At 45.8% G+C, this 27,306-nt stretch overlaps 1 protein-coding gene across 1 annotated transcript in view; it reads right to left on the minus strand.

Moving 5' to 3' along the window:
* Positions 1–42: 42 nt before the first annotated feature.
* The window catches only part of RARRES1 (retinoic acid receptor responder 1), a 35,919-nt gene continuing 8,655 nt past the window's right edge, over positions 43–27,306 (minus strand). Inside the window, exons 2-6 of the mRNA XM_064275651.1 lie at positions 15,502–15,564; positions 12,725–12,908; positions 7,773–7,909; positions 824–886; positions 43–742 (exon numbers count right to left, since the gene is read on the minus strand). Of these exons, the coding sequence (XP_064131721.1) occupies positions 593–742; positions 824–886; positions 7,773–7,909; positions 12,725–12,908; positions 15,502–15,564 (597 nt within the window). The 3' untranslated portion in view covers positions 43–592. The remainder of the gene's footprint in view (positions 743–823; positions 887–7,772; positions 7,910–12,724; positions 12,909–15,501; positions 15,565–27,306) is intronic.

Below are 27,306 nucleotides of genomic sequence, written 5' to 3' on the forward strand. Positions count from 1 at the left end.
GTCTGTATATACAGATCTTTACAGATCATTTAGAAATGTAAACATTTATTTAAAAGTAGGCACCAAGTTAAAAAGGAATCCTTGCTTGAAATCATAAAAAACAGTAAAATTCTTTTTGAACAGTTAATATTTTCCCCTACAGTTCGCTTTCATTGAAAATGTCTTTATTTACATCCAGGAAGAGGCAGTTTAACAAGTAAAACAGTTGGTACAACGTGATCAAAATAAGGAGAGATGCAGATTTAGAGAGGAGACCAGCTTTAGAAAAAGTACCGTTGACCCAGCTGCAGCATTTACTAATTGACCTAGTTTTATATTTTAGGGCTAAAGCTCTGAGGAACTTTCTGGGTGACTCTACAACTCTGAACAGGGCTTAGTATGCACGTGGTCGCAGAGTTAAAAACCAAAGCGATTAAAAAACAAAAAACCCAACATCATTTAATTTTTGAGAATTTGCTTATAATCAGAAAGAAAGGCTTTCCCAAATTACTCAGATGCCTTATGCCTTAGCGATTTTACTAGAATAATGATTTAGGCTATATTGTACGGTCACTCAGTTGAGAATTTCATATAAGCAGCTCTTTTTTCCTTTTCAGAAATTCTTGAAGTCTGTCGGTGCAGCTGCAGATCCTTCTCCAGTTCCGGAGGCTTCTTCCGGTGTCTGTAGCTCTTGGCAGTGGTACTTCACTTTCAGGGGTTTGCCAGGGTACCAGACCAGGTGAATGTCACAGGGAACGATTTCCTAGGAAATAAGAGGTACAGAATATTACAGTCTGCAGAAACTTCTGATAACAACAGTCCTGCGCCCAAGCTTGTGTTTTACCTGTGTTGGGAATTCGTGAAGTAGAACCGTATAATCAAAATCAATTGCATCCTCCTGAGTTTTCTAGAGGAAGGAAAAAAGAGTTAGTGTAACAAACAGGGTGGGTTTGTATTAGCTCAGAACTTGGAGGGCTGTGCTGTATAAATGGGTGCCCTGAGTCTCCTCCTGACTCTTAGCTTCCAGCTGTTTCCTTTGGCAGGAGCCAGAGTCATGGATTCTTATTTTTGTTCTGTCTCTGCGTTATATGGAAGTCCAGCTGCATGTCTTTGTATCACCTTTTCTCTCTAATATTGATAGGTTTTGGTTTCTAGGGACCCAGAGAATCTTAACAGCCTTAGGAACCTAGATACTGTCTCTGTACCTCGGGCTCCTATGTTCGCCCTGATACACCAGGCAGTAAGACAAGGGGAAGGGCAGCCAGCATTTCTAGAATAACTGCTGTGGTCCAGGTTCTGCACAGGCGCTTCATGCCTAGGCATCATGTAGTTCTCCTGACTCTTACAATAGCGTGTGTTATGAGCCTGGCTTACAGGGCAGGTAACTAGAGGTCACAGCTAGTAACAAGGGGATTCAGTCCCAGTTCTATTTTTATGCAAATAATACACACTTTCTACACTTGTTTACCAACCACTCCTCCCCCCATGAGGTATTTTTGTAAGTGAGCTATGCTGATGTTTTTACAGTAAAAAAAAAAAAATAGGCATAGCAGCACTTCTAGAAATACCTGAGGGTGGGACGGGGAGTGGTTGGCAAACAGAAAGCTCCTGTTATTTGCGTTGTTCAAGGCCTGCGTTCTTCCAGCTGGCACCACGCTGCTGCTAAAACCAGGGCATTGGCTGTTTATAGGTGGGTAATCTGCTTCATCTCTTTTATTCTTTGATTTCTATCAGTTTTACTCGTGAGTAAACCAATTTCCTCTTTTCCTTATTTTCTTTTTGACACTTCCTACTTTTTTTGGCAAGGATGTTTTGCTAGTGAAAAATGGAGGAGGAAAAAAAATTTTAAACCTCAATTTGGATTATAATTTCAGTCTGCCAGATTTCTATTAGGACTGCTAAAGAATATGGAAAAACAAAAAGGACTCGATACTAAGTTTTGTCTTCCCTTTGCCTATGCTGATGGAGGTTTTCACAAGCCAGGAGATTTCCAGCAGGTGGGGAGAGTGTTGGAGGGAGAAAGATGTAAGATTGCCTGGATAAACCAGACACAGACTGTTGCCGTGGTGTTTTCTCTGCATTGTTGGGGAGGGTTCACTCCTGCCTGGCAATACACCTGTGAATGTTCAAAGTGAACGTCTGAGGCACAAGCTGCAAAGTCAGAGAACTCATGAGAGAGAAATTTCATGTCTCTTGCATTAAAAAAACCCAACCAAACCCGTTGTCCAGTCAATTCCGACTCACAGTGACTCCATGTGTTTCAGAGTAGAGTGCACTCCAAAAGGTTTTCAATGGCTGTGACCTTATGGAATTCGATCACCAGACCTTTTGTACCCAGAGCCACTGGGTGGATTTGAACTGCCAACCTTCCGGTTAGCAGCTGAGTACAAGCCATTTGTCTTTTTATAAGGGGATGGTTTCTGGTGGCTCCTGTTGTTCTGGCGTTGTTGTTTTGGGAGTGTTTTTAGCCTTGTTTGACCCTCATTGGAGCCCTGGTGGCACAGTGGTTAAGAGCTTGGCTGCTAACCAAAAGGTGGGCAGTTCAGATCCACCAGGTGCTCCTTGGAAGCCCTGTGGGGCAGCTCTACTCTGTCCTATAGGTCACTATGAGTCGGAATCAACTCGATGGCAATGTGTTTGGTGTTGGTTTTGGCCCTCATTTGGTGACTCTATACCCTGGAAGGAAATGGTTATCCCAGCGTGTTCCACACCAGCTGGTGCTGTGTTGTATGATTTTTGTCTCAGACTTTCGTGCTCTGTGTACCGTTTCTCAAGCCCTGACTCTTCTATGCCATGTATTTTTATAATTTAAAAAATTCGTCTTACGTATAAACTTATAAGTGTGTTTCTCAGGGCAACGCCTTCTTATTCTGCTTTGAAAAGAGCATTCCTGAAGGAAACACAGCAGTCTCCAGATTTTAGGCAAAAAAGGGGAAGGCTTGAAACACAACGGACTCCAGCTCCATTTGACCAACTCTCCAGCTAAAAACACAAAGAGAGTGTTTTATACAGAAGTGTGCATCAGTAGAGAGCTTAGAAAACCTGTGCCACGTCCTCAGTCAAGTCCTGGAAATACACCCTTACATTTCTGTAAGACTTCAGAGATTGTTCAAGGAAGCACCTTTAAACCAAACCAAAAAGCACGGCTTATTAAGGAACTGCCGGAGGGGACATGACACATCCCAGCTTGGCAAGTGCTCCAGGATGGGGCTGCCTTCACCAGATAAGCTCTGTCAAGAAGTCTGCCAACGGTTATTTTTAATATTATTAGGAAATAATCAAATCATTTGACACAAAAGTCAGATCCTTACAGTCCAAATTGATGGTGACATATTGTTACATTTCCTAGTAACTCAGCACTTTAATCTTCCTGGAGACAGACTGGAAGGTTTTTGTTTGTTCCTTTTTACTTACTCGTGACCAAAAAGGAGAGAGTGATCTTTGCAGAACTGGATTGGTTCTGGTAGAGAGCAGGCAGACGTGAGTGATTAATATTAGCTCTCGGGAGCAGATTTCTTCTCTAAGCAGAACAGACACGGTTGATAAGATGGTTTCTGTAATGTGTCTTTGGCTAACAGGACTGTGTTGGGGCGAGGACATGAGCTGATGGGTGGTGACTGCTGCAGGTTAGGTTGTTCAGTCTGTTGTAACAATGCTGTCTTACTTTTGCTCAGTTCATATTAAGGGCTAATATGTGTAGGAGAAGACCTCCTCCAGTTTTCTTCCCTGGGCAGCAGACATCTCCCCTGCCCTTGGCTTAGTCCTCTTGGTATTGGGAATGATATCTGTCCTTCAGTCCTAAAGAAATAATGGTGCCAGTAAGATGGGTCCTATTTTATGTTTGCATTTGAATCCTTCCTATCTTAGCCCCATCTTCTCTCAGGCCTTGTTCACTTGGGGATGTGCACTGATAAGCCTGCATTTCCTTACACAGTTGCACTAAAGGGTGAATTTCATCCTGAGTATAAGGGTGGTAACTCCTACCCAGACAGTTTCTGGAAACACCAGAAGCACCCACTTTTCTGAAGTGCTGTGGGTGGCAGGGCACCTCAGTTACTTGCTTTTGTGCTGTCCTGGCTGTACCCACCCTGTCGTCATGTGTCTAGTTGCCCAGAACAGTACTTAGGCCTTCTCAGCTAGATGACTTTTTAGAAATTGTTCACTGTTTCTTGTGCTGGTTCCTTTGCTGAAGGATCATGGGAAATTCTCAGTGGCCACAGAATAGCAGAGTTTGAAAATCTACCTGGATATGTGCATGCTTTTTTTTTTTTTTTTCTTTGAGAGAACTTTAAGCTGAAATGCATCTTGAAACCAAATTTCCTGATTGCTCCAGCAATTTAGGTGTGTGTTAGTTTGGGGGACTTCAATAAGTTTGTTGTTGTTGTTGTTGTTGTCAGGTGCCGTTGAGCCAGCTCTGACTCGCGCTGACCCCGTGCACAGCAGAGCGAACACCGCCCCGCCCTGTGCCGTTCTCACAGTCGTTGCCGTGTTTGAGCCTGGTGTTGCAGCCATTGTGTGAATCCATCTCATCGAAGGTCGTCTGCTCGTTAGCTGACCGCTGCTTTACTAAGCATGATGTCCTTCTCCTGATACAATGTCCAGAGTACGTGAGACGCAGTCTCACCATCCTTGCTTCTAAGGAGCACTCTGGCCGTACTTCTTCCAAGACGTATTTGTTTGTTCTTGTGGCACTCCATGGTATATTCAATATTCTTTGCCAACACTGGAATTCAAAGGCATCAATTCTTCGGTCTTCCTTATTCATCATTCAGCTTTTGCATGCGTATGAGGCAATTGAAAATACCATGGCTTGGGTCAGGTACACCTTAGTCCTCGAAGTGACATCTTTGTTTTTTAAAGCTTTAAGGAGGTCTTTTGCGGCAGATTTGCCCAGTGCATTACGTGGTGTGATTTCCTGACTGCTGCTTCCATGGGTGTTGATTGTGGATCCAAGTAAAATGAAATCCGTGACAACTTCAGTGTTCTCTCTTTTATCATAAGTCTTTAAGGTACGTTTGTTAGTTCCCATGTAATAGGCTCTAAGAGATGAAGGAGTTTGCCTTGGGTGACCCAGCGAGTGGCAGATTCAGTTATTACTCATGTGAGCTCCACAGATTATAAAGAATCTAAAACTCTTAACTCAGTGACAGTTCCTCTCCCTCTGCATTTCTTTTTTCTTAACTCTACAAATAGAGGGTCGGCGGAAAAGAGGAAGACCCTCAGCAAGATGGATTGACACAGTGGCTGCAGCAGTGGGCTCAAGCGTAACAACAATTGTAAGAATGGCGCAGGACCAGGCAGTGTTTTGTTCTATTGTACATAGGCTCGCTACGAGTCAGAACTGACTTGATGGCACCTAACAACGACAACAAATGCAAGTGTGTCCCCACTTTCCTCCTGGTAGGAAACATGGAGACAGTGGTTGAGGGAATTAAAGGGCAGATGATGGACCAATCAGACTGGCTAGAATGAGAGGAATGGGGTTGCTAATTTTGTACCCTAGTGTGTCCTGGTAGTCAGTTTGGTAGTATGTCGTATACAACTGCAGAAGGAACAGAAACAGAGACATTAAAACAGTCCTAATTTTCTCTGTTACCTCAGTGAGTTGCTCTGTTCCTATTGAGTTGCCCTTTCATTCATTTCGATTAGTTCTAAATTATCTTGGCACCATTTTCTGTACTGTAAACACACTTTCCCCCTAACTATGATTTTGAACTTCTCAGTTAAGTAAAAACTCTGGTTGAGGATACGGGTGTCTTGGTAGATGGGGGAGAGAGGCAGCTGTCCTCACTCAGCAGATGACTGCTTCCTCTTTCACTGAGAAGACAGAAGCAGACTAGAACTTCCAAAAGCTCCCACCATGACATCTGCCCTCCTGCCAGCATCTGGGCCACAGCTGTCTCCCTCCAGGTGAGCTCTCAGTTTTACTCCATGCTCCTTACGGTCGACTCCTGGATTGACCTTTTTCTCCCTTGCCTATACAAAGACATTAACTCCAACAGTTCTTCCTTTTCTTCCCTGAAATTTCTACCTTGCTCCTCTCAACTGGATCTTTTTCATCAACACGTAAATCTCCCAACTTAAAACTACAACAGAAAACAAAACTCTAAACCACACACCCACCCATCCTCCAGCTAGTGTTCATTCCCTTTTCTTTAACCCTCTTTTATAGCTAAATTCCTTGAAAGATGGAGTGTCCATTCCTCCCCTCCTGTCCTCCCCTGAACCTACTCCAATCAGGCTTTTGCCCCCACTGGGCCAGTGAAACACCCTTGGTAAGGTCTCCAGTGGCTTCCAAATGCTCCAATCAGGCTTTTGCCCCCACTGGGCCAGTGAAACACCCTTGGTAAGGTCTCCAGTGGCTTCCAAATGCTAAATCAAGTAGTAAATCCTCAGTCCGCATCTTAACTAGACTTCCTGGGAGCATTTGATACTGTCAGTTCTCATCCTTGAGACACTTTTTCTGTATCTTCAGCCTCTAAAGTGAGAAGTGTTCTAGGACTCAATACTCAGATAACATCTTTTCTCTATTGACACTAATCCAGCCTTGAAGCTTTAAATTCCATCTCTTTGGTGATGACTGCAGCCCAGATCTCGCCCCTGAACTTCAGACTCTTATGTCCAGGTGACTACACAAATGCTCTACTTGTTTATAAAACATAGCAGATGCCAAGTCAGGCTGATTTCCCTCCAAACCTGTTCTTCCCTCAGTCTTCTCCAAGTCAGTAAATGAAAACTCCAACTTTCCAGTTATTTACGCCAAAATCCTAAGACTCATCCTTGACTCTTCTCATTCTCTAATAACCTTTGCAACCCATCAGAAGATACTGTTGTTCTACCTTCAGATACATCCAGAATCCAAAGACTCCCTCCCACCTCCACTGCTACCACCCTGGTCCGAGCCACCACCGTGTCTCACCTAGATGATTGCACTACTTTACTGGTCTCCCTGACCCTACCCTTCCTTGTCTCCCTGTGGTCTGTCCTCCACATAGCAGCCAGAATGATCCTATCTCCCTGACCCTACCCTTCCTTGTCTCCCTGTGGTCTGTCCTCCACATAGCAGCCAGAATGATCCTATCTCCTTGACCCTACCCGTCCTTGTCTCCCTGTGGTCTTTTCTCCACATAGCAGCCAGAATGATCCTATCGTAATTCAGAGCACCTCACTTCTTTGCTCAAAACCTTCTCAGGGTCCCTGTCTCAGAGTAAAACCACGTTCATAGAATGAATGGCCTACAGGGCCTTCCATGACCTGGCCCCTCCACTGGCCATCTGTCAGACGGCACCTCCTGGCACATTCCCCTTGCTCACTCCATTCAGCCACATGAGCCTCATTGCTATTTCCTTGACCATTGGCCACAGCCCTGCCTCCACAGTTGTGCACTCACAGTCCCCCTGCCTAAAATTCTCTTCTGCGGCAGCGTGGCTCACCCTTCACTTCTCTGCTCCAGCATCATCTCTGCCCAAGTTAGAGGGGCCTTCCTTGATGACTATATAAATAGTAACTCTTCCCATACCCTTTTTCTACTTTATTTTTCTCCATAGCACTGACCACCATTTCATTCGTGTTTACTTATTTATTGAATTAATCTCAGTGAGGGCATCAACATTGTGATTTTGCTCACTGCTATAGCCTCAGTCCCTAAAAAAATACCTGGTCCATAGTAGCACTCAGGCACTTGCCAAATGAATGAAATGCACTTAAACATCTCACAACGCAAGTAGGAAATTCCGAGAACACAGCCTGGGTTGCATTCTTGAGGCACAAGTCAAATCTTCAATGGTTCTTACCCACTGCTTCACGCTACGGAGTTGTACCATATAGTAGTACAAAATCTGAGTTGTCTTTTCCCACATCACGTAAGAGCTGCCAAGAAAAGCCAAATCCCAGATGGGTCTCAGAGAGGGGTCAATATATCCATGGCTATCTGAGAGGGAGAAAAAGCACATCTGTATTAAGCCATATTTAAGACAAAATTTCAGAAGTTTCCATAGTGAAATAAGAACTTACGGTTAGTTATATCAGTCATCTCACAGCAAAACCTTAAGCTGGATATGTAATTTCTTAGTACTTCTATATTTTTGAAGTTTTACATGCTTCAACTTATCACACTGAATAAATCTATGTAAAAGCTATAACGATACTCAGAGTTAATCTCATAAGGTCTTGTTGGTTGAAAAATGTTTTTAGTTAAATTAAAAAGTCTATCCATGGTCTCCACATTAATTTCTCTTTTGTGACTACAACCAATACGGTAGTCCTTGCTTCCCAGTCTACCAAGTGTCTTTGTCTCTGATCATTGCTTTTAATCAGTGTGTTGCCAGCATCTGTGTTACTGTTTTTGAAGACATGAAAGAATTCAGGTGGTTTTTCCTATGGCATTGTTTCTGGGCTTGAAGTCTTTTCAATTCAGCAAATATTTATCAAAAATCTACTCAATGTCAGACACTGCTAGGAGATAGGAATACAATGATTAATAAATTACCTTTTCTGATTTTTAGGAACTCAAATTTTAGCCAGTAATTAATTTATGAAATGACTGCTCATGGATCATCATTTTATGCAGTTTGGCAGAAGTCATTCTCCATCTATATTAAGGCCCAATAATAGCACAATAAGCAAGGAATACGAGCAGGCATATTAGGAAACTAATCCTTCTTGGTAAAATTATCCTAAATTCTGTTAGTATGAATTTAGTATAAATTCTGTTCTCTATTGGTAGCACTTGACTTGGCTGGTTTATAATGGGAGTCAATTAAAAAAGCAGTCATTGATTGCCTGGGTGCTGTGAGGGGTGCAAAGATGGGTCCCTGCCCTCCACATGTTGATAGTGTAGAACTACAGCTGATACATTCCTTAGGAGAAAGAGGATCAGGGACCTGAAGAAGCACAGGAAAGGGAGAGGTTGCTCTGGGTTGGAGAGGTTCTGGGGAAGCTTCATAGAGGAGATGAGATTTGAGCTAGGCCTCGAATTCCCATCATGTATGTCGGGGTGAGAGTGGGGGCATGCGTGAGAGATTGAGTGAGCACACTAAGGAAGATACTGGGCAGGTTCATGCTTATTTCAGGTCTTGGTAAAATATATTTTTTAACTCTAAACTATGAATGGCCTTGTTCACGGTGTCAGGATGGGTATGACCTTGATTCAGCAGTAAGTGTGGAACCACTGTCCTTTGGGAAGATGACTTCAGCAGCTGTGTGCAGGACAGATGGAGGGAGAGACTGAAATATGGGAGCCCAGATAGTAGACTATTGCAGTAGTCTGAGTGAGAGGAACCACAGGTATGAAGGATGGTGACAGTGTGGGGATAGAGAAGACAGGATAGGCCCAAGACACATCGTGGAGGCAGACTAGATGGGAAATGGAAAATCATTACCTGTTAGGAGAAGAGTTGGTAATGACCAAAGTTTCTAGCCAAACTCAAGGAGAATAGTACTACTACTAAAGAAATGGAGGCCAAGATGTGGAAATCCTTTGGGTGAAAACAAGTTGAGCTTGGTATTTGGTATACTAAATACAGGGTCAAGGAAGCCGTGGGAGCAGATGATGGCAGATGCTAGAGATAAACAGAAGGATGAGGAGCAAGAAGGACCATTAGATTTGGTGATCTGGTGACCCAAGTTACAGCCGTTTCAATTACGTGCACAAGGGCAGAAACCAGACAGCAACAGGCTGAGGTGAGGCAGTGTATGTAGAACCTAATTTTGAAAAGTGGACTGAATAAGGAAGGAGGCAGGGAGGTGGTTTTATGAAGTAGTTGGTCAGCGGAGCACTAATGTTGACTGTAGAACAAGGTAAGGAGCTGGTTGGCAGAAGATTTCAGAGATGAGAAGGATACTGATGGGGTAAAATCATAGAAGCTGCTAGAGGAACTGGAATCAAGGGCCTAAGGGAGCTTTAGGGTGAAGGAGAGAGTTGCAAATATAGAGTTTCTGAGGCAAAAGGAAATTATAGGAGCAAACGTCTGCATCTCAGTAAAGTAGACGGTGAGACTAAGGCCGGGGTGTGCTCTGGGCCTTGAAGAAATAGAAAAGTTTCAACACAGCTGTTATATAGAAAGTACTAAAAAATTAGAAATGAATAGTAAGTATCATTGAGGGCCCAACAGAAAACACCTGTTGAAAATAAAGCAAAAAAGAACTTGCTTCCCCTGCGTTGTCATCATTTGTTGTTCCATGATTCATCTAAGTTTTTTGGCCCCAAGTTGCTTTCCTGTTAATTGACATCCAAGCACCTTCCGGCGCAGCGTTGAGCACTTTCAGTGTTACTCATTATCTTTTCTGTGTAATTTTTTAAAATTTGGTGAAGTCATTTTCCTGCCAATATATATTAAATAATCAACCAGGAGCTGTGATTGTTTTATGTTTTATAGATGTTGTAGAAAGTCTGCTTCAGACTTCTACTTTCTGATGAGGATGTCAGAATTTTATGAACAAATTTGTCATTTCCCCCTGGTATGAGCAGCAGGGCCATAAGGGTTTCAGAACGTTATGTAACACAATTCTGCATCTTGACATTTCAACATTTTTTTGTTTGTTTGTTTTACTGTTAAGAAATTTCCCATCATCCCTTTGTTCTTTGATTAAAAAGCTTCCTTCATCCAACTAATCTTCACGTGTTTCATCTTATAGCGCCACTAGGAGTTTAGCTCTGTGAGATCGAAACCCATTGCCAGAGAATCTAAGTTGGTTGTAGTAAATCTGGGGGATAGTGATGACTTTTGAAAGCAGAAGGGCTCACAGTGCTTGTAGAGAAACACTTAGGTGGCCAGGACTTCAGCTGATGTCTCCCGGCCCACAGTCATTTCCTGTGTGCATTGGGTTCATGTAGAGGAAGGTCATGACTTCATTACAAAAACTGAAATTCCTACACACAAGAAAAGCCAGACAACTCTACGTTTTTAAGGGCAAAAGCAGCGTGAAACAAGGATATTCTGAAGTGGACTAGGTCTTCTCACTTATAATTGTACACAATGCTGCATTAGAGCGCTCCAGTGTCTTGGATTGATGAAATGCTAAATAGAATCTGCTGGGATCTGAACTGGCTGCTCCAGAGATAGCACCATTGTTTCCGTTCACTTTATCTAAAACCAAACCTTTTTGGTTTTAAGTAAATAATTTCATATACACAGACAAGGTAAACACACACACCACTAAACGTCCGTCTCTGCTGAACTTCAAGTTACAGTGGAACTTGTAAATTTTGTTGGTGAAAAGGTATCTTCAATTAAAAAAATAATTTTTGAAGCTTTATAGTAGCCACATTAGCTTAGATTGTTCTAGAGTGAGCATTGTGTGGGTACAGGACTTTTAAATTGAACATGATTCAGTTAACCTGTGCTATTCAAAAGTTCAAAATCTAGTGACCCTGTGGAAAATATTCCAAGAAAACAATTTTTAAAATGTGTGTTTTAAGGAGAATACAAAAAAAAACCCAAACCTGTTGCCATTGAGTCAATTCCAACTCATAGCAACCCTATAGGACAGGGTAGACCTGCCCCATAGGGTTTCCAAGGAGCAGCTAGTGGATTTGAACTGCTGACCTTTTGGTTAGCAGCCATAGCTCTTAACCACTATACCACCAGGGCTCCATGACCAACCCTTTTTCCCCAACCAATGTTAAAAGGAAAAAAATCCCTAAATGACTATAGATTTTTAAACATTAGTCATTAGCCCATTTACTCCAGACAGTATTAAATATAAACAAATTCTATAACAACCTAAGAATTTGAATTGTTTCTCATAACTCTTTGGAACAGGATTTGATCTGAGTTGTCAGAAAAGTATCATGAGAGTCAACAGGGCTCTGAATTTGAGGAACGAAAATAGCAGTATTCCATTTCCAGGTTGTGAAGAACATGGAGTCACAGTCCCAGTGAGTAGATGGGGAACAGGTGAGCTCGGGAATGGAGCCCGAAGGTCCCCCATGGTGTACAGGGGATTGTCACAGCAGCTGGGCAGATAGGTGCACTGGGAGAGGATTTGGGGCCGTGAGTGCTGTGGTGGTCAAATGTCTAGCTTAATGCCCGAGCGTGAGCCCAGAGATGGTTTTTGTGGTTTGGAAATTGGATTTGCCAGTAAGTGCTGAGACTTGGAGATGCCCACAACTCTGTTGGTGCCAAAGCAAATGAGCTGGCTTCACTGCGGCTGAGTCACTGCAGCTGCGGCACCTCAGAGGGCAGGCTCGTTCCTTAATAGGGGCTGCACTAATGCCCATTAGCAACGGGCATGGAATGAGGTAAACAGCACTCCGCTGCAGTGTACCAAAAGGGCCGGAGACAGCTCACCTAGCCTGCCGATGGCTGTGATGGTCAAAGAGGAGGCTCTGGAGCTGTCTCAACACCTGAAGTTTCCAAAGTGGCCACCAAAGCCCTGAAATTTCACCTCAGGTTCTAGACTACACCCTGAACACCGCACCCCTCCACGCATGCCTGATGCAAAGACCTCTATCTCTTACGTGGAGGTTCAACTCTCGCTGCCCCTCGTTCTGGGCTGAAAAGTGGGGAGACTGAAGAGGCGCAGATAGCTTGTGGTGGAGGCGCCATATCGTACTGGAGGTGAAGGACGGGAAAATGATGCTTCTGAGTGTTGCTGAGGAAATGAGGTGAAAGTGCCAAACCTACCACATTCTATAGCTGAACTCAAGTGCCGCTTTGGGGATAAACATTTAAATGGTCATTCTTTTTAAGACTTAATAATTACACAAGTTCCTAATATAGAAATTTCAGATAGTTTTTCATACCAGGTATGCTGATGACATCCAAGGGGGTTTTAAGTTGCTTCATTTGCTTGTAAAGCAGGAAATCCTTTTCCTGTCTTTTTTCCTTCTCAATGAACTGTGTGCAGGTTACGTTAATGGCCGGTCTGGGTTTCTGCTTCCTGAAAAACACTTGAGCAGAACATTTCCCCAAACGCTCCTTGCCTTCCTGCAATAAAGATTTTGGAATTAAGCAAGGATGGTTCCCCGTCACCCCCCACCCACCCCGACAGACAGGACTGAGAAGAGTTGCTTGTACACGCAGGTTCTGGCATTGATGGATGTAGTGCCTTTGCTTTGTAGAAAGAATGATTTTTGTGCTCACAGTTGAGTAGACTAGTCCTTCACTCTTTGCTGTCAAAAGCCTGCCTTGTGATGGCACCCTTAGAAGACCGGGTCTTTTCCAGAGAAATTTCACTGATGGCTGTTGAGCACTGCTTGGCACAAACCTCCAGGCCAGTGGACACGTCACTCTGTCACTGTGGACCAATGTGATGCTTGGAGGGTCTCAAGCTTGCTAACGTGAACCAAAAGAAGCAGCTGGTTCCCGTTAACAAATACGACATCCTCATGCTAATGAGTTAAGACCTCTTGTTCCAATTTTGTAGATTAAGGTACTGAAGTTTAAAGAAGCTGTTACATGTCTCACAGCTGATAAATGGTAAGTCAGGGCAGGAGCTCAAGTCTGTCTGACCCCAGAGCCCAGGCGCTGTCTGTGTTAACCCCATCCCTGTCTATACTGAGATCCAGTCTGGGAAAGTAGAGGCCCAGATCACCCAAATAAGACTAATACAGCTACCTGAGTGACCAAGGGTGTTTGCTTGCATTCACATTTAAATGTAGATATACTAGGCATACTGGATCACCTTCACCTCTTTTCCAATCTAGAGACACCAAGTGTCAATAGATGTAGTGGCCTTTATGTAGCTGGATGCTTCAATGATACGTCAGATATATGACTCATCTCTATGAAGTGGTTCTTCACCCATTTAGGTCACAGATTCCTTAACTCAAAAACAAAAGTCAGGGGCTATCTTTCCAGAAAAATGCACATGTACCCATACCATCAGCACTAGGCCTAGAGTTTGAGGAGGTCCATAGATTCCCTGCCCCCACACCCATCCAGGGGCTCCTGGCGGATTAACCAGTAAGTGCAGTACACACAGGCTTACTTGTGTTCATTTACTAAGCTGTAGTGAACAATTTCACAAGGGTTTCACCTTTGATCAAAGATATGGTGAAAAACAGATGAAATTGTTCACTACAGTTTAGTAAGTACATACAAGTAAGCCCGTGCATACCTGGTTTATTGGGTAATCTGGCCCCGGCCTCCAGTCAAGGATCCCTGTTTAACAATGCAGGTGGGGCAACAACCTTCTTTTAGCTTTTGCAGTTGTTGAAACTTGGTGGCGTCCCAGTTAAAATAACAACAACCAAAAATGGATTTAAAAAGAAAAAGCCTACAAGGAAATAAATTGTAATCAAGATCAGATCACCTTAATAAGCCTTTTCCAAGAACTAACTTAAAAAACAGAAAATAGGATTTCCAGCAGGCAACTTCTCCTCCTGAGGGTGCTAGTTTTGAGTGAGAGGGAATCTCAGTGGTGTGTTAAGATGCTAAATATCCGTGCAATCAGAAAAATAAAAATGGTCAAGGGAACATTCGGGAAGGGGCATATCAAAAGGCAGAAGACAGGACTGGTATGCAGTCTCCTTTGATATTGAAGCCATTTCTGGGGAAGAGAAAAGGACCAGATATTACCCCCTATTGCTTTCCCCCCCAACAGCTCCACAGAATCCAAGCAGTTCCTGAAGATGAAAGAATGTCCCTTCCCTCCCTGAAATGGAACACTGCAGTTAGCTAGCTCTGTTCTGGGTACGTCTACAAGACAAGCACATTGTTGGTCAAAATAATCTAGTATGTTTTCCCTTCAGCTTTAATTTTACACTTTCTTTGCAACACTAGAAGTCAAAGCCACCTTCCCTAGGCTTTAAGAAAATTTTTAATTCTCAGGGTAACAAGCAAAATGTGAGCATCTTGTTGCCACGTTAGAACTTGTTTCTGGATGTTGGTAAGTAAGCAAGCTTCTGGACCCCTCACGCTGCACCTCCAAAGCTCTGCCACCAGGAGACACTTTAATGCTGGACAGGCTTGCTCACCTGGCGGCTTTGACTCATCGACCACACAGAGCATGTGCTCGGGTCTCCTTCCCTCCTGTGTCCTGGCTCCAGCCTCCCAGCTTGGCCCAGTGCATGGAAGTTTATCTGGCTCTGATCTCTGCATAAGTCTTCTGCTTACTGTCTTGTTGACAACAGGGAAAAGGAAACCTGGCCAAACGCAGTCAACTTGGGCAGAATGTAGCCAGGCTCACAATGGCTGCCGCAGGCATTGGCTGTGTGGCATGTCACAGAAGGCCTGCTATGCCGGCCAGCTAATCACAACTGTCACCAGCTGACAGGAAGAGAAACAGGTTGGCATTTGACAGTGAGTCACTCTCAGGAATCTGAGATGCGAGTGTGCGGTTGTCTCCTGGGGCCTAAGGAAGGGGGACGAGGGCTGCGTCTTAAATGCAGTGTTGCACGAGGCTGTGGAGTTGGGTAGTTAAGTCTTGAGTTCTTGCCTACCTCTGTTCTTCAATTCTTGAAAACAAATGTCAAACAAGGAAAATAACCCAGGTCACTAGAAAGATTTTCAGTTTTTTTATAACCATGTTCATAGGAGTTGCTGGTGATAGGCTGTTTCACTAGTCATGGTGGCTTACCTCTGGGTTATAGAGCTCTGTGGTAAATGCCAGGTCAACTCGGCATCCCTTTTTTGGATTAATCTGAAATACAGAAGTTGAATCTTAGCAAGTGGAGTCCGTTAACATCTTCGTGTCAGAGAATCATACCCTTGGGATAACATGGCATGCAAATCGTAGCTCTTATATTTTATACCTGAATATGGAGGGTCCCTAGGTGGCAAAAACCTTTAAGCGCTTGGCTAGCCAAAAGGTTGGCAGTTTGAACCCACCCACAGGCACCTCGGAAAACCGGTCTGGCAATCTGCTTCTAAAAGGTCACAACCTTGAAAACCCTACAGAGCAGTGCTACTCTGCACACACGGGGTTGCCATGAGTCAGAATCAACTCAACACGCAAGGAACCAGTTGCCGTAGATTCGTGGTGACCCCGTGTGTGTCAGAGAGAACTGCACTCCATACGGTCTTCAAAGCCTGATTTGGTGAAAGTACCTGGAGTAAATTCCTTTTTTCCCCAGCTGCTCAGTGCCTTCTCCGTGCCTGGTCTGGGGGCAGTGAGTATGAGGGGCCAGGGCCCTCCCTCATGGCACTCATAGGCTCGGGGGAGATGCAGACCAACCTTGGGGTGTCAGAGGGTGAGAAGTGCTGGGAAGCTGGAGAGTGGGAGGGGGCAGAAGTGGCCAAGGAAGGTGCTGAGATCTAAATGACAGAAGCAGCAGCCCCACACAGAGCCCAGACACCAGGTGTCAGGGAGAATGTGGGATGTGGAGACGGGCTGTGGCTGTCACAGGGTGAATTCCCCACACAGAGCCCAGACACCAGGTGTCAGGGAGAATGTGGGATGTGGAGACGGGCCGTGGCTGTCACAGGGTGAATTCCCCACAAAGAGCCCGGACACCAGGTGTCAGGGAGACTGTGGGATGTGGAGACGGGCCGTGGCTGTCACAGGGTGAATTCCCCACACACAGGCTCTGCAGAGGCCATGGTGCTGCCTGCCTTTGCCGTTTTCATGAGCAGGCACACTTCTAAACTCTTCAAATGCGTGGTGAACCTTTTCAAGCTTCTGAATGGACTCCATTGCATACTGTTAGAGTCTAAAATATATATAGAGAGTCTACAAACCTGTATTATTGAAGCAGTTTGAACTGTTTGTAAGAACTTCATGCTATTTACCATCATCCTTTTTTTTAGAGAGAAAATCATTCAGTAAAAGTATTTTCTAGAGAAGAAAGTTTCCACTGCATGGAGCTAAGTTATTTCATGAAGTCTTGATTAAGTTAGACTCTGCAAACATCACCTTCCTTGCATTTTAGCCCAGGGAACACAGTAACCAAACAGGGATATATTATCTTAAATAGACCAGATATCATCCCTCCCACGATAGATTCTTAAAAAATGCTGGGAGACTGGCGAATGGAGGGATAGAATTCTGTGGAAATATTTATGCAAAAGTTGTTTAAACATGTAAATATTTAGATATTGGCAGGCAGGGTGCCTAAGAGATACTACACATACAGCAGTTTGCTTAGGGCTCATTTTTAATCTTTTTTTTTAAAATAATATTTTATTGTTTTTGGTGAAGGTTTACACAGCAGTTTAGGTTCCCAGTCAACAATTTCAACGCAAGTTGTTCAGTGACATTGGTTATGTTCTTCACACTTGGTGAACATGCTCGTTATTTCCGTTCTGGCTGTTCTGTTCCCATTCATCTGATTTCCCTGCCCCCTTATGTTCTCGTCACTGTATTAAAGTAATTGTTGACTGTTTGGTCTCATACTCATTTTTAATGTTGAAACCAGTTCCAGTGTAAGCTGAGACGTTCTTTTCATTTTACAGAATGCCTACACTAAGTCTGTCCACTCACTCACCCCGTTCCCGCCTCCTAAGCTAGGCACCAGGGAGAGAGGAGAAATACAGCACCCAGTCCACCCCACAGACACCTGCTTCTGGTGTGAAACAGACGCATAAACAGACACGTAGAGCAGCAGGTAAGTACAGAGGCGTGCATGCATGCAGGCGGCATGCAGGTGAGCACAGAGGCATGTACGTGTGCAGGTAAGGGGGCACACAGATGAGTACAGAGGTGTGAACACACGCGTGCAGGTGCCACGACACACAGGTAAGTGTAGGAAGGCTTTCTAGAAAGGGTGAGGCCTGAACTGATTCTGCGAGGAGGGGGTCAGCTAGGCAAAAGTGTGGGACAGGCCCTCCAGGCGGAGGCAGTGAAGGGTTGTGGGAAGCCCTGTGTTATTTGTGAAGAGGACTCAAGCTGGGGTCCCCGCAGAGCGGGTGTGACTACAGTGCTGAGGGCGTTGTGAAGACTGAGTAAGACAAGGTGTGAAAAGGACTCAGGACAGGGCCTGGATCCCTGCAGATTCTCAAGGTACGTTTCCTAGTTTATTATTAAAATCTGCAGATGGGGGGGCAGGGGCTGATGAGGGAGAGGAAGAAAGTGCTAGAAACCAGAGGCTGGCCCAAGTCAGAGGATGGGAGAGATTACCACAAAGACTCCAATCAAGCTGCCATCACATTGGTTTACTCTCCAGACACCCAACGAGGAGACCAAGGATATAAATGAGAAGCATGGTGGGGGCGGACAAGGCCCCCATGGCCCATCTCTCCCAGACTCCTGACATTTGGTGTCTTTGTAGTTAGAGGCACACAGGCACCAACCGCAGGTGGCTGTGACACCCCAGCCACACTACACTCCTTACCCCTCACAGAAGGCCGCACTTCTGCTCACCAGCACGTGCCAGGTCTTGAAGCTCGCGTGCCATCCAAGGGGCCACTCCCTAACCTTCACCTGCTCCAGGGCCCAGGAGTCTGCCCCATGCTTCTGTGTAGGAGCCAGGATGCCTGTGGGGTTTCCATCTGGGAGGTGGGTGGGGGCAGGTGGGAGGTTATTCACGAGAAGAGGAGGAAGCAGAGCTCGGTGGTTCACCCTGAGGAGCACCGAGATGCCCAGGAGGTGGGTGAGTGTGCACAGGTGGGCTCGCACAGAGGCAGTGTTGTTGTTGTTGTTAGGTGCCGTCGAGTTGGTTCCAATTCATAGCCACCCTGTGTACAATGGAACAAAACACTGCCCAGTCCTGTGCCATCTTCACCATCGTTGCTATGTTTGAGCCCCTTGTTGCAGCCGCTGGGTCAGTCCATCTCACTGAGAGTCTTCCTCTTTTCCGCTGACCCTCTACTTTACCAAGCATGACGTCCTTCTCCAGGGACTGATCCTTCCTGATAACTTGTCCAAAGTATGTGAGATGAAGTCTCGCCATCCTTGCTTCTGAGGAGCACTCTGGCTGTACTTCTCCCAAGACAGATCTGCTGGTTCTTCTGGAAGTCCATGGCAGTATGAAGCCAGGGAATTTCACGAAATCCCCCAGAGAAGACATACATGTAGAAGAGGCGTGTCCAGACGCACTGCAGCCTTCACACCAGTGGTAAACCGGGGAACAGAACGCTTACTTGCTGCCTGGAATGATCCACAAAGCCTTCTTTATGGTGAAAGTGTACCTGTGCCTGCTCTAAATGAGCATCTAAGGCATGATCTGATGCGAACAGTATTTGGAAACACACGGAGGTGAGTGAGGTGCCAGTACAGGTTCTTTATGTGATTCACAGAGACCGCGAGTGGGGCCAGGTGTGGAGTCTGTCCTTTTTAAGGCTTATTTTCTTTGTTGATTTGATTTCCTTATTTTGTTTTAATTACATGCTCTTAAAAGCATCTACATTTTATCCAAAATACGATTTTGGTGTTTTTGGTTTCACTTTATCTTTTATCAAGATGCAGTCCTTTTACCTCCTACAAAGGCCTCTCCCTCTCACTTCGAGTCACAAGTTCCTGGGTGCTGCTCTGCTGCCTCCTCCCAAGATAAGCCCGAGGGAGGCCCTGTGGGTGCGGTTAGCACAAGGCAGCAAGTCACGCTGCAGTGGTTTTAGGATCGTGTTCAACTGTGGCTGTCTTTGATTAAAAATATTCTGTGATAAAGGCCTGCAGGCCACAGCGAGGGTTCTATCCTAGAGAAATGCAAAGCCGCAGACAGGACACCATTATGAGGGTGTCCAGAGTGAACGCAGAGACTGCGTAGGAGCCTATTTTAGGGGGCAGGTGAGAGGGGTCCTTGACCCAAGGTGGTGGCAGTGGGAACAGAGAGACACATATGGTGGACAGATACAAGTCCTATAACCAAACCAAACCCGTTGCCATCGAGTCGATTTTGACTCATAGCAACCCTGTAGGGCAGAATAAAACCGCCCCATAGTTTCCAAGAAGTGGCTAGTGGATTCAAACTGTTGGCCTTTTGGTTAGCAGCTGAACTCTTAGCCACTGCACTATCAGGGTTCCACAAGTCCTGTTAGGAGCTAAAAATGAATAGCTATGTAATAAAGTCAGTCAAAAAGGTTGAATACTGTGTGATCCCACAATATGAAGCAGGCAAATGTATAGCAAAACCAAAAAAAACCAAACCTACTGCCGTCGAGTCGATTCCAACTCAAAGCGACCCTATAGGACAGAGTAGAACTGCCCCATAGAGTTTCCAAGGAGCGCCTGGCGGATTTGAACTGCCAACCTCTTGGTTAGCCACTGTAGCACTTAACCACTACGCCACCAGAAGGTATAGCAGCCAAAGCTTATTAGCGGTTTCCGGGGTGGGGCGGGGGGAAAGGAGGACCATTGCTCAGGGGGCACCGAGGTCCTGTCAATGGTGGTGGGACGATCTGGAAACGGATAGTGCTGATGGTTGTACAATGTGATGAACATAATCAATGTCACTGAATTGTACGTGTGAAAATGGTTGAATTGGCAGACATTTTGTTACATATATTTTTTCCACAATAAAATAAAAAAAGATATAAAAGCACTTAGAAAATGTTAATCCAGCCCAAAGCAACGGGGTGCATGTGACTTGGTATAAATGCCGCCAGCCCACATCTTGAACTTATTTTTTCGTTTGTGTTCCACATTCTAAGTGTGATTAGGTTTGAGGTGTGTGGTAAATTGCTCGCTATGTATGGCATTTGAAACTAGAAGCTCAGCTTCTGGGACTCCAGAGCCAGTCTCTCAAGGTCAGATGTAACCCTTCTTGCTGAAGGTCCCCTCTCTGTGGCTTGTACAATGAGTTACTGCAGCTACTTGGTCCAAGAGCCAATCCAATAAATTAAAAGCCAGTGAAGAAACGAAGAGCTTAACAAACATCTCTGAAAGCCCCGAATCTGGCTGGGGAAGTGGCAGGCGGCTCTGTCTCTCCTGAGATAAGGAGCATGCCTGTAATGGCAGGCTGCATTGCTTCCTTTCTTCCATCCCCAGGGTGCCAAAACTGTCCATCTGCAGAACAGATTGGGAGATTTTACATCTTTTTTTTTTAAAAAACACAGCCAGAGGCAAAGAACACTATTCTAATATCTTCCAGAATAAGGCTCTTTATATAAAGAAAAAGTCAGAAAACAAAACAAACAACCACGTGGCTATAAAACCTGAAGGAATGAGTTAATTAGTAGCTTTTTGCTCTAGATTTCTTTTTAATTTTGTATAAAACCAGGCTTTATGTACTATAGCCTAGAACTAAATGCTTTACAATCATAAACCACTGAAGCCTTGGCTCATGCTCTCATTTGTTTTTGTGTTTGTTTCATATTGTTGTTAGGTGCCGTCGAGTCGGTTCCAACTCATAGCGACCCTGTGTACAACAGAACGAAACACTGCCCAACCCTGCACCACCCTCACAATCGTTGTTATGCTTGAGCCCGTTGTTGGAGGGTCTTCCTCTTTTTCGCTGGCCCTCTACCAAGCATGATCTCCTTCTCCAGGGACTGATCCCTCCTGATAACAAGTTCAAAGTATGTGAGACAAAGTCTCTCCATCATTGTTTCTAAGAAGCATTCTGGTTGTACTTCCTCCCAGACAGACTTGTTCGTTCTTTTGGCAGCCCATGGTATATTCAGTATTCTTCGCCAACACCACAATTCAAAGGTGTCAATTCTTCGATCTTCTTTATTCATTGTCCAGCTTTCACATACATATGAGGCAACTGAAAATACCATGGTTTGGATCAGGCACACCTCAGTCTTCAAGGTGACATCTTTGCTTTTGAACACTTTAAGGAGGTCTTTTGCAGCAGATTTGCCCAGTGCGATATATATATATATGTATAACCAAAAAAAAAAAAAACTAACCCATTGCCATTGAGTCGATTCCAACTCATAGCAACCTTATAAAAAAAAAAAAAAAATAGGACCCAGTAAAACTGCCCCATAGAGTTTCCAAGGAGCGTCTGGTGGATTCAAACTGCCAACCTTTTGGTTAGCAGCCGCAGTTCTTAACCACTATGCCACCAGTGTTTCCAATATATATGTGTGTGTGTGTATGTATACATATGTATAGATCTATACATGTATACTCATATACGTATGTGTATATATATATCTGGAGCCCCGACAGCACAGTGGTTAAGAGCTTGGCTACTAACCAAAAAAGTCAGCAGTTCAAATCCACCAGCTGCTCTTTGGAAGTCCTATGGAGTAGTTCTGCTCTGTCCTATAGGGTCGCTATGAGTTGGAACCGACTGGACAGCACGTAACAACAATATAGAGAGAGAATACTCACCATGTGCCTCAGCAGTGCCCAGGCATTAACTTAGTACATCACAAAAGCCTTTTCAGGTGGGTGCTATTGTTATCCCCATTTTAAGGATGAATAAACTGAGGTACTTGCTCAAGCTTAAGGAATTTACTCAAAGACACAGTAAGCCTAGCTGCGGGGCCATGGTTTTCATGTTATACTGCACAGAAGTTCCAAGAAACAGAGGCCAGCAACTTTTCCCTAAGACAAGGAAGAAAGCAAGCTGGCTGCTGGTGTGTTAGAGAGTGAGACATCACTGTTAGCCTGGGATCTCAGCTGTAGACAAGAACCACCCCAAACCTTCTTCTGGAAGGCAGAGGGCCAGGCAGGGCATGGGAGTGAAGATGACCTGGGACTTCAGAAGGAGCCCCTGGACTCAGGCCCTTGCAGACAAGGTATAAACGACAGTGTGGCCCAGGGCAGGTGGGGAAGCTCTAGGAAGGACTGGGACTGAGAGGAGCAGAGAGAAAGGGAGAGGACGCCCAGGACAAGGAAGAATGTGATCCAGAGTGTCCTGGCGAGCGAGCGGCCCGGGGCGTGTGGGTGGGCAGCCCGGTGTGGAGTTAGTGAGTTCACTACGGTAGTGTATAATTGAGGTCGCAGCTACAACGGTGGATGGGGCCACATCAGAGAAGGCCTTTTACAGGGACTTCATCCCAGGGTGGTGGTTCTCAAAACCAGTAAGCATCAGAATCCCCAGGAGAGTTTGCTAAAACATAGCCTGCTGGCCCCACCGCCAGAGTTCTGATATGGGGGTGGCCTGACAATTTTCATGTTAGCCACTTCCAGGTGGTGCTGGTACTGCTGGTGCAGGGACCACACTTGGAGAACCTCAGGTCTAGACGTGGTGGACCACCGGGCTCTGCCTAGAAAGTGACAGGTAACCCAGGTGACAAGCACTGGAACGTAGCTGAACCCCTGAATTACGAGACAGAGGACATGGCGCTGAGTTCTCTCCAGAGGCCCGAGGGTATCACGTGGACTAAAGAAATGGAGCAATGTTACCATAAAGTGTAGCTTTTTTTTTTTTTTTTGGACTAAAATACGTGATTATTTTAAACAAACAGTGCACCATCTGAGGAAGTTTGCTTCGGACACAATCATTTATATATATATACGGAAGTCACATCGTACACATACTAGAAAGCAGGGGTTAGAGGCTCTTTGCCTTAAAAAAAAAAAAAATTAGAACTAATAGACAAACTTGTGTCCTCAGCTTTTTCAAAGCCCTTGTGAAATAGTATAAAAAGCAGGCGACAAATTCATTTTTAAGTTACCTATGGAGCTAATCTTCTTAAAGTAACAAACAGTTGGCTAAATTAGCAAATCAGATGGCTCATATTCACGACTGGACAGTTAAGGTGGGAGGTCCACCCCAGCTCCAGGGAACACAACCAGCAAACTCCGTGGTGGTATTCCACGTGCTGTTTTGAAGCAGGAACATTTGGAGATGGCAGCCTGGATTAAGATGATTTTTGAAGGACATTTACCACTTGCTTCGTGTTATGTGGGTGGCTGCTGTTCTATAAGTGACGTTTATGTGCCCATGAAGAAATTAAAACTCCACATCCTAACAGCAACTCTCGAGTTTACCACACAACACCGAGCTTTGTTTTTATGTCAGCGAATCAAAGACTTCCTCCAGTGCTTGTCTGGACTATCTTTTAGACACTGTATGTCTTAGGCTGGGTTCTCTAGAGGAGGAAAACCAGGGAAGCATGTACACATATGCATGTACACAGAGGCTCACACGGTTGTAGAGGCTGGCAAGTGCCAAGTCCGTGGGTCAGGCATCAGGTTGGAAGCTTCTCCTGATTCACTTAGCTGCAGGGGCTAAAGAACCCAAGATCAGCAAGTCAGGTGGCAGGCTGCCGACTCATGGGCTACGGAGGCTGACGAATTCCCAAGATCAGCAGGCAATACAGCAGGCCTTTGCCAGAACTTTCATATACATATACTGGATGTAGGCCACACCCCTGAGGAAACGCCCCTTACAACTGATTGGCTGATCACATCAGATCATGTCATGGAGGATGATTACATCATTACACAACCTCCAAATTACATCATTACTTAACTGCCAAACCACTGAGAATCATAGCCCAGCCAAGCTGACACATGGCCTTAACCATCACACTATTCAATTTTTTGGAAAGTAAAGCTGTGATTGAAATATTGGGTGTGGGCATTCAAGATAAACCTGAAGAATGTGATGAAAGATGGCAAAAAGGTACTTATTTGGTGAAGGATGAACAATAGATATCTATCTCAGAAGGACATTTTTGAAAACCTACACAAAACAAAAACCATGAAAAACTCCTTTAAACTCACTCAAAGAACAACAGACACCTGGAGCAAATAAAAGACGTTGGGTGGCCCAAGGATGGTGTTCCCCAGAAACCCTGCTGTTGGCTGCCACAGGCGCCCCCAGAAACTGTGACTCTGGGAGTCTCCAAAGCCAGGATTCTGCCCAAAGTGAGTCTACAGAAGGGAAACCCTGTGCTTTGGGGAAGGTACCATCCGTTGTTCTCGCTGCCTTTGGTTGCTGAGCACTGTCCCTTCATGTTGCCGTACGGTCAGCTGCAGCAACTTTAAACTTCAAGTTTTAAGGCTAAGGGCATGGGTGGGTGAGGACAAGCCTGTGCTGGACAGAATCCACAGGCGATTCTAATCTCCCCGTACATAACTGGGTCCCATCAGTCTAACTCACTCAGCTTCTAAATGTCCCCTCCAGCCTTCATGTTTGATAAGAAAGCATAAATGTCACGCTATTCCAGTAAACACGAACATCTTCGTTTTATAAGGTTAGCTCTATGAGTCAGGCTCATTGGAGACAACTCATTTGCGGATAAAAATGGCTGTGCTGTTCTTACGTTCTGGACACAGAACATCAGTGTATTACATTAGATCTGGAATTATTTTATTTCATTTTCCTTCTCCTGGGCAATGCCAGATTATAGTGAATCCAGTTTGTGGAGCAAAAATCAGCGACCTTCTGGTTAAGCCCCATGCAGTGGGCCCAGGAGAGCTTTGCATTCGAGTCTTTGCTTCTTCAGGTTAAGTAGCGGTGGGGAGAAAGAGACTGAAGGCTGTGAGCTCCTCTCTCTTTATCCAGCTCCCGTACTAGTTCCTGACTCTGGAAAAGGACGTCAGAGTAGAAATGGCCGGAGGAGTTTTCCCCTTCTGGTCCCGCTGGGCTCTCAGTGTGGCTCTTTAGGAAAGGCTGGTTGTTAGAGGGGTATGAGGTGTTGGGTTCTCCCCCTGGAAGGGCTGGGAATGGATGGGCCTGGACTCCTTTCTGGATGCCCCAGTGGTCCCAGCGCAGTCCCAACACCTTTATTTAGCATATTTAGTATTTGTCTCCTGCAGGGCCCTGTGCCAGTGCCACAGAGAGGATAAGGAGACAGGCAGCCTCTGCCCTGAAGGAGCTTACGGGCTCATTAGGGAGACGCAGACCCACAGGCCACATGGAGATGAAGCTGGCTGTTCAGGAGCGGAAACAAAGCAGCCTACAGCCACACATCAGACCGGGTGTACAGGGCAGGCACTCAGAGGTGAGATTATCGAGGCTGTGGCCGGCAATGGGCGACATTTCCTGGGTTCTGTCACTTGTCAGGCATGGTGGTGAGTACTTGCCTGAGTCACGCCCACCCCAACGCTGGGTGTGGTGAGCTGAGTGATGGCCCCAAAGATGTCCACATACTAGTTCCCATTACCCATGAATATGTTGAGGAGCTGTGGTGGTGCTGTGGTTAAGTGCTCAGCCGCTAACTAAAAGCTCGGTGGCTTCTACCTGCCGCTCCGCTTGAGAGAAAAATGTGGCAGTCTGCTTCCATGAAGACTACAGCCTTGGAAACCCCATGGGGCAGTTCTTCTCTGTCCCGTAGGGTTGCTGGGAGTTGGAATAGACCCCACAGCAGTGGGTTTGGTTTTTACGAATATGTTACCTTACACGGCAAAAGGGGGTTTGCAGATGTGATTAAGGATCTTGAGATGGGGAGATTCACCCAGGTGGGCCCTGTGTAATCTCAGAAGTCCCATGAGAGGGACACTGGAGGGTCAGAGACAGAAGACGCTCTGCCACAGGCTTTGAACATGGAGGATGGAAAGCTGGAAAAGGCAAGGAAGTGGATTTCCCTCAAAGAATGCTGCCCTGCCAACACACTGACTTTAGGACTTCCGGCCTCCAAAGTTGTAAGAAGATGACTTTGTGCTGTTCAAGCCGCTAAACTTGTGGTGATCTGTTACGGCAGCAGTGGGAAATGAATACATTTGGTAAGCATCCAGCTTGCCGCTGAGAAAACTGAAGCCCAAGGCGGCGCAGCTCACGGCTGGGGAGACCGCACTCAAACCGAGGTCTGGGAAGCCCACCTCCTCCCCAGGGTGGATCCTCCCCCACAGGGGCAGCTGTCCAGAGGAGGATGGCAGGGCTTGCTGGTCATGGACGGGAGGAGGAAGGTGCCCAGGGTCCTTGGACAACAGTGGATGGGTGGGTCTGTGTGGTGGGGGCGTCCCGCTGGGGAGGGAGGTGGGTCTGTGTGGTGGGGGCGTCCCGCTGGGGAGGGAGGTGGGTCTGTGTGGTGGTGGTGGTGGTGGTGGGGTCCTGCTGGGGAGTGAGATGGATCTGTGTGGTGGTGGTGGTGGTGGTGGTGGGGTCCTGCTGGTGAGTGAGGTGGGTCTGTGTGCTGGTGGTGTCCTGCTGGGGAGTGAGGTGTGTCTGTATGGTCCAGGGTCCTGCTGGGGAGAGATGGGGCTTCCACTGAGGCTACCCTGGCATCTTGTGGGCAGAGGCCCTGGGCCTTTTATCCAGGACCTCCGCCATGGCCTGGACAGGTGCTGGCTCTGAGGGGCAGGAACACGCTCTTGCTGGGACTACCAGGAAGGGCTGTAGGAAAATCCCAACATCCAGTCGCCCTGTGGAGCTCCTGATTCATGGGTCTGAGGGAGGGGCCGGGTGGTGGTGGCTTTTAATGGTGTCAGGGTCAAGGGCACCTGGGCTAGAAGGGGAGACCTGGTGGTGTAGTGGTTAAGAGCTACAGCTGCTAACCAAAAGCTTGGCAGTTTGAATCCACCAGTGCTCCTTAGAAACTCTATGGGTTCTACTCGGTCCTATAGGGTTGGAATTGACTGGACGGCAGTGGGTTTGTTTTGTTTTGTGGGGGCTGGGAGGTGCATGGCCAGTCCATCCTCAGGTGTCAAATTTCAGGTCCT

The sequence above is a fragment of the Loxodonta africana genome, chromosome 23, assembly GCF_030014295.1.
Source record: "Loxodonta africana isolate mLoxAfr1 chromosome 23, mLoxAfr1.hap2, whole genome shotgun sequence".
In the NCBI taxonomy this organism is placed as follows: Eukaryota; Metazoa; Chordata; class Mammalia; order Proboscidea; family Elephantidae; genus Loxodonta; species Loxodonta africana.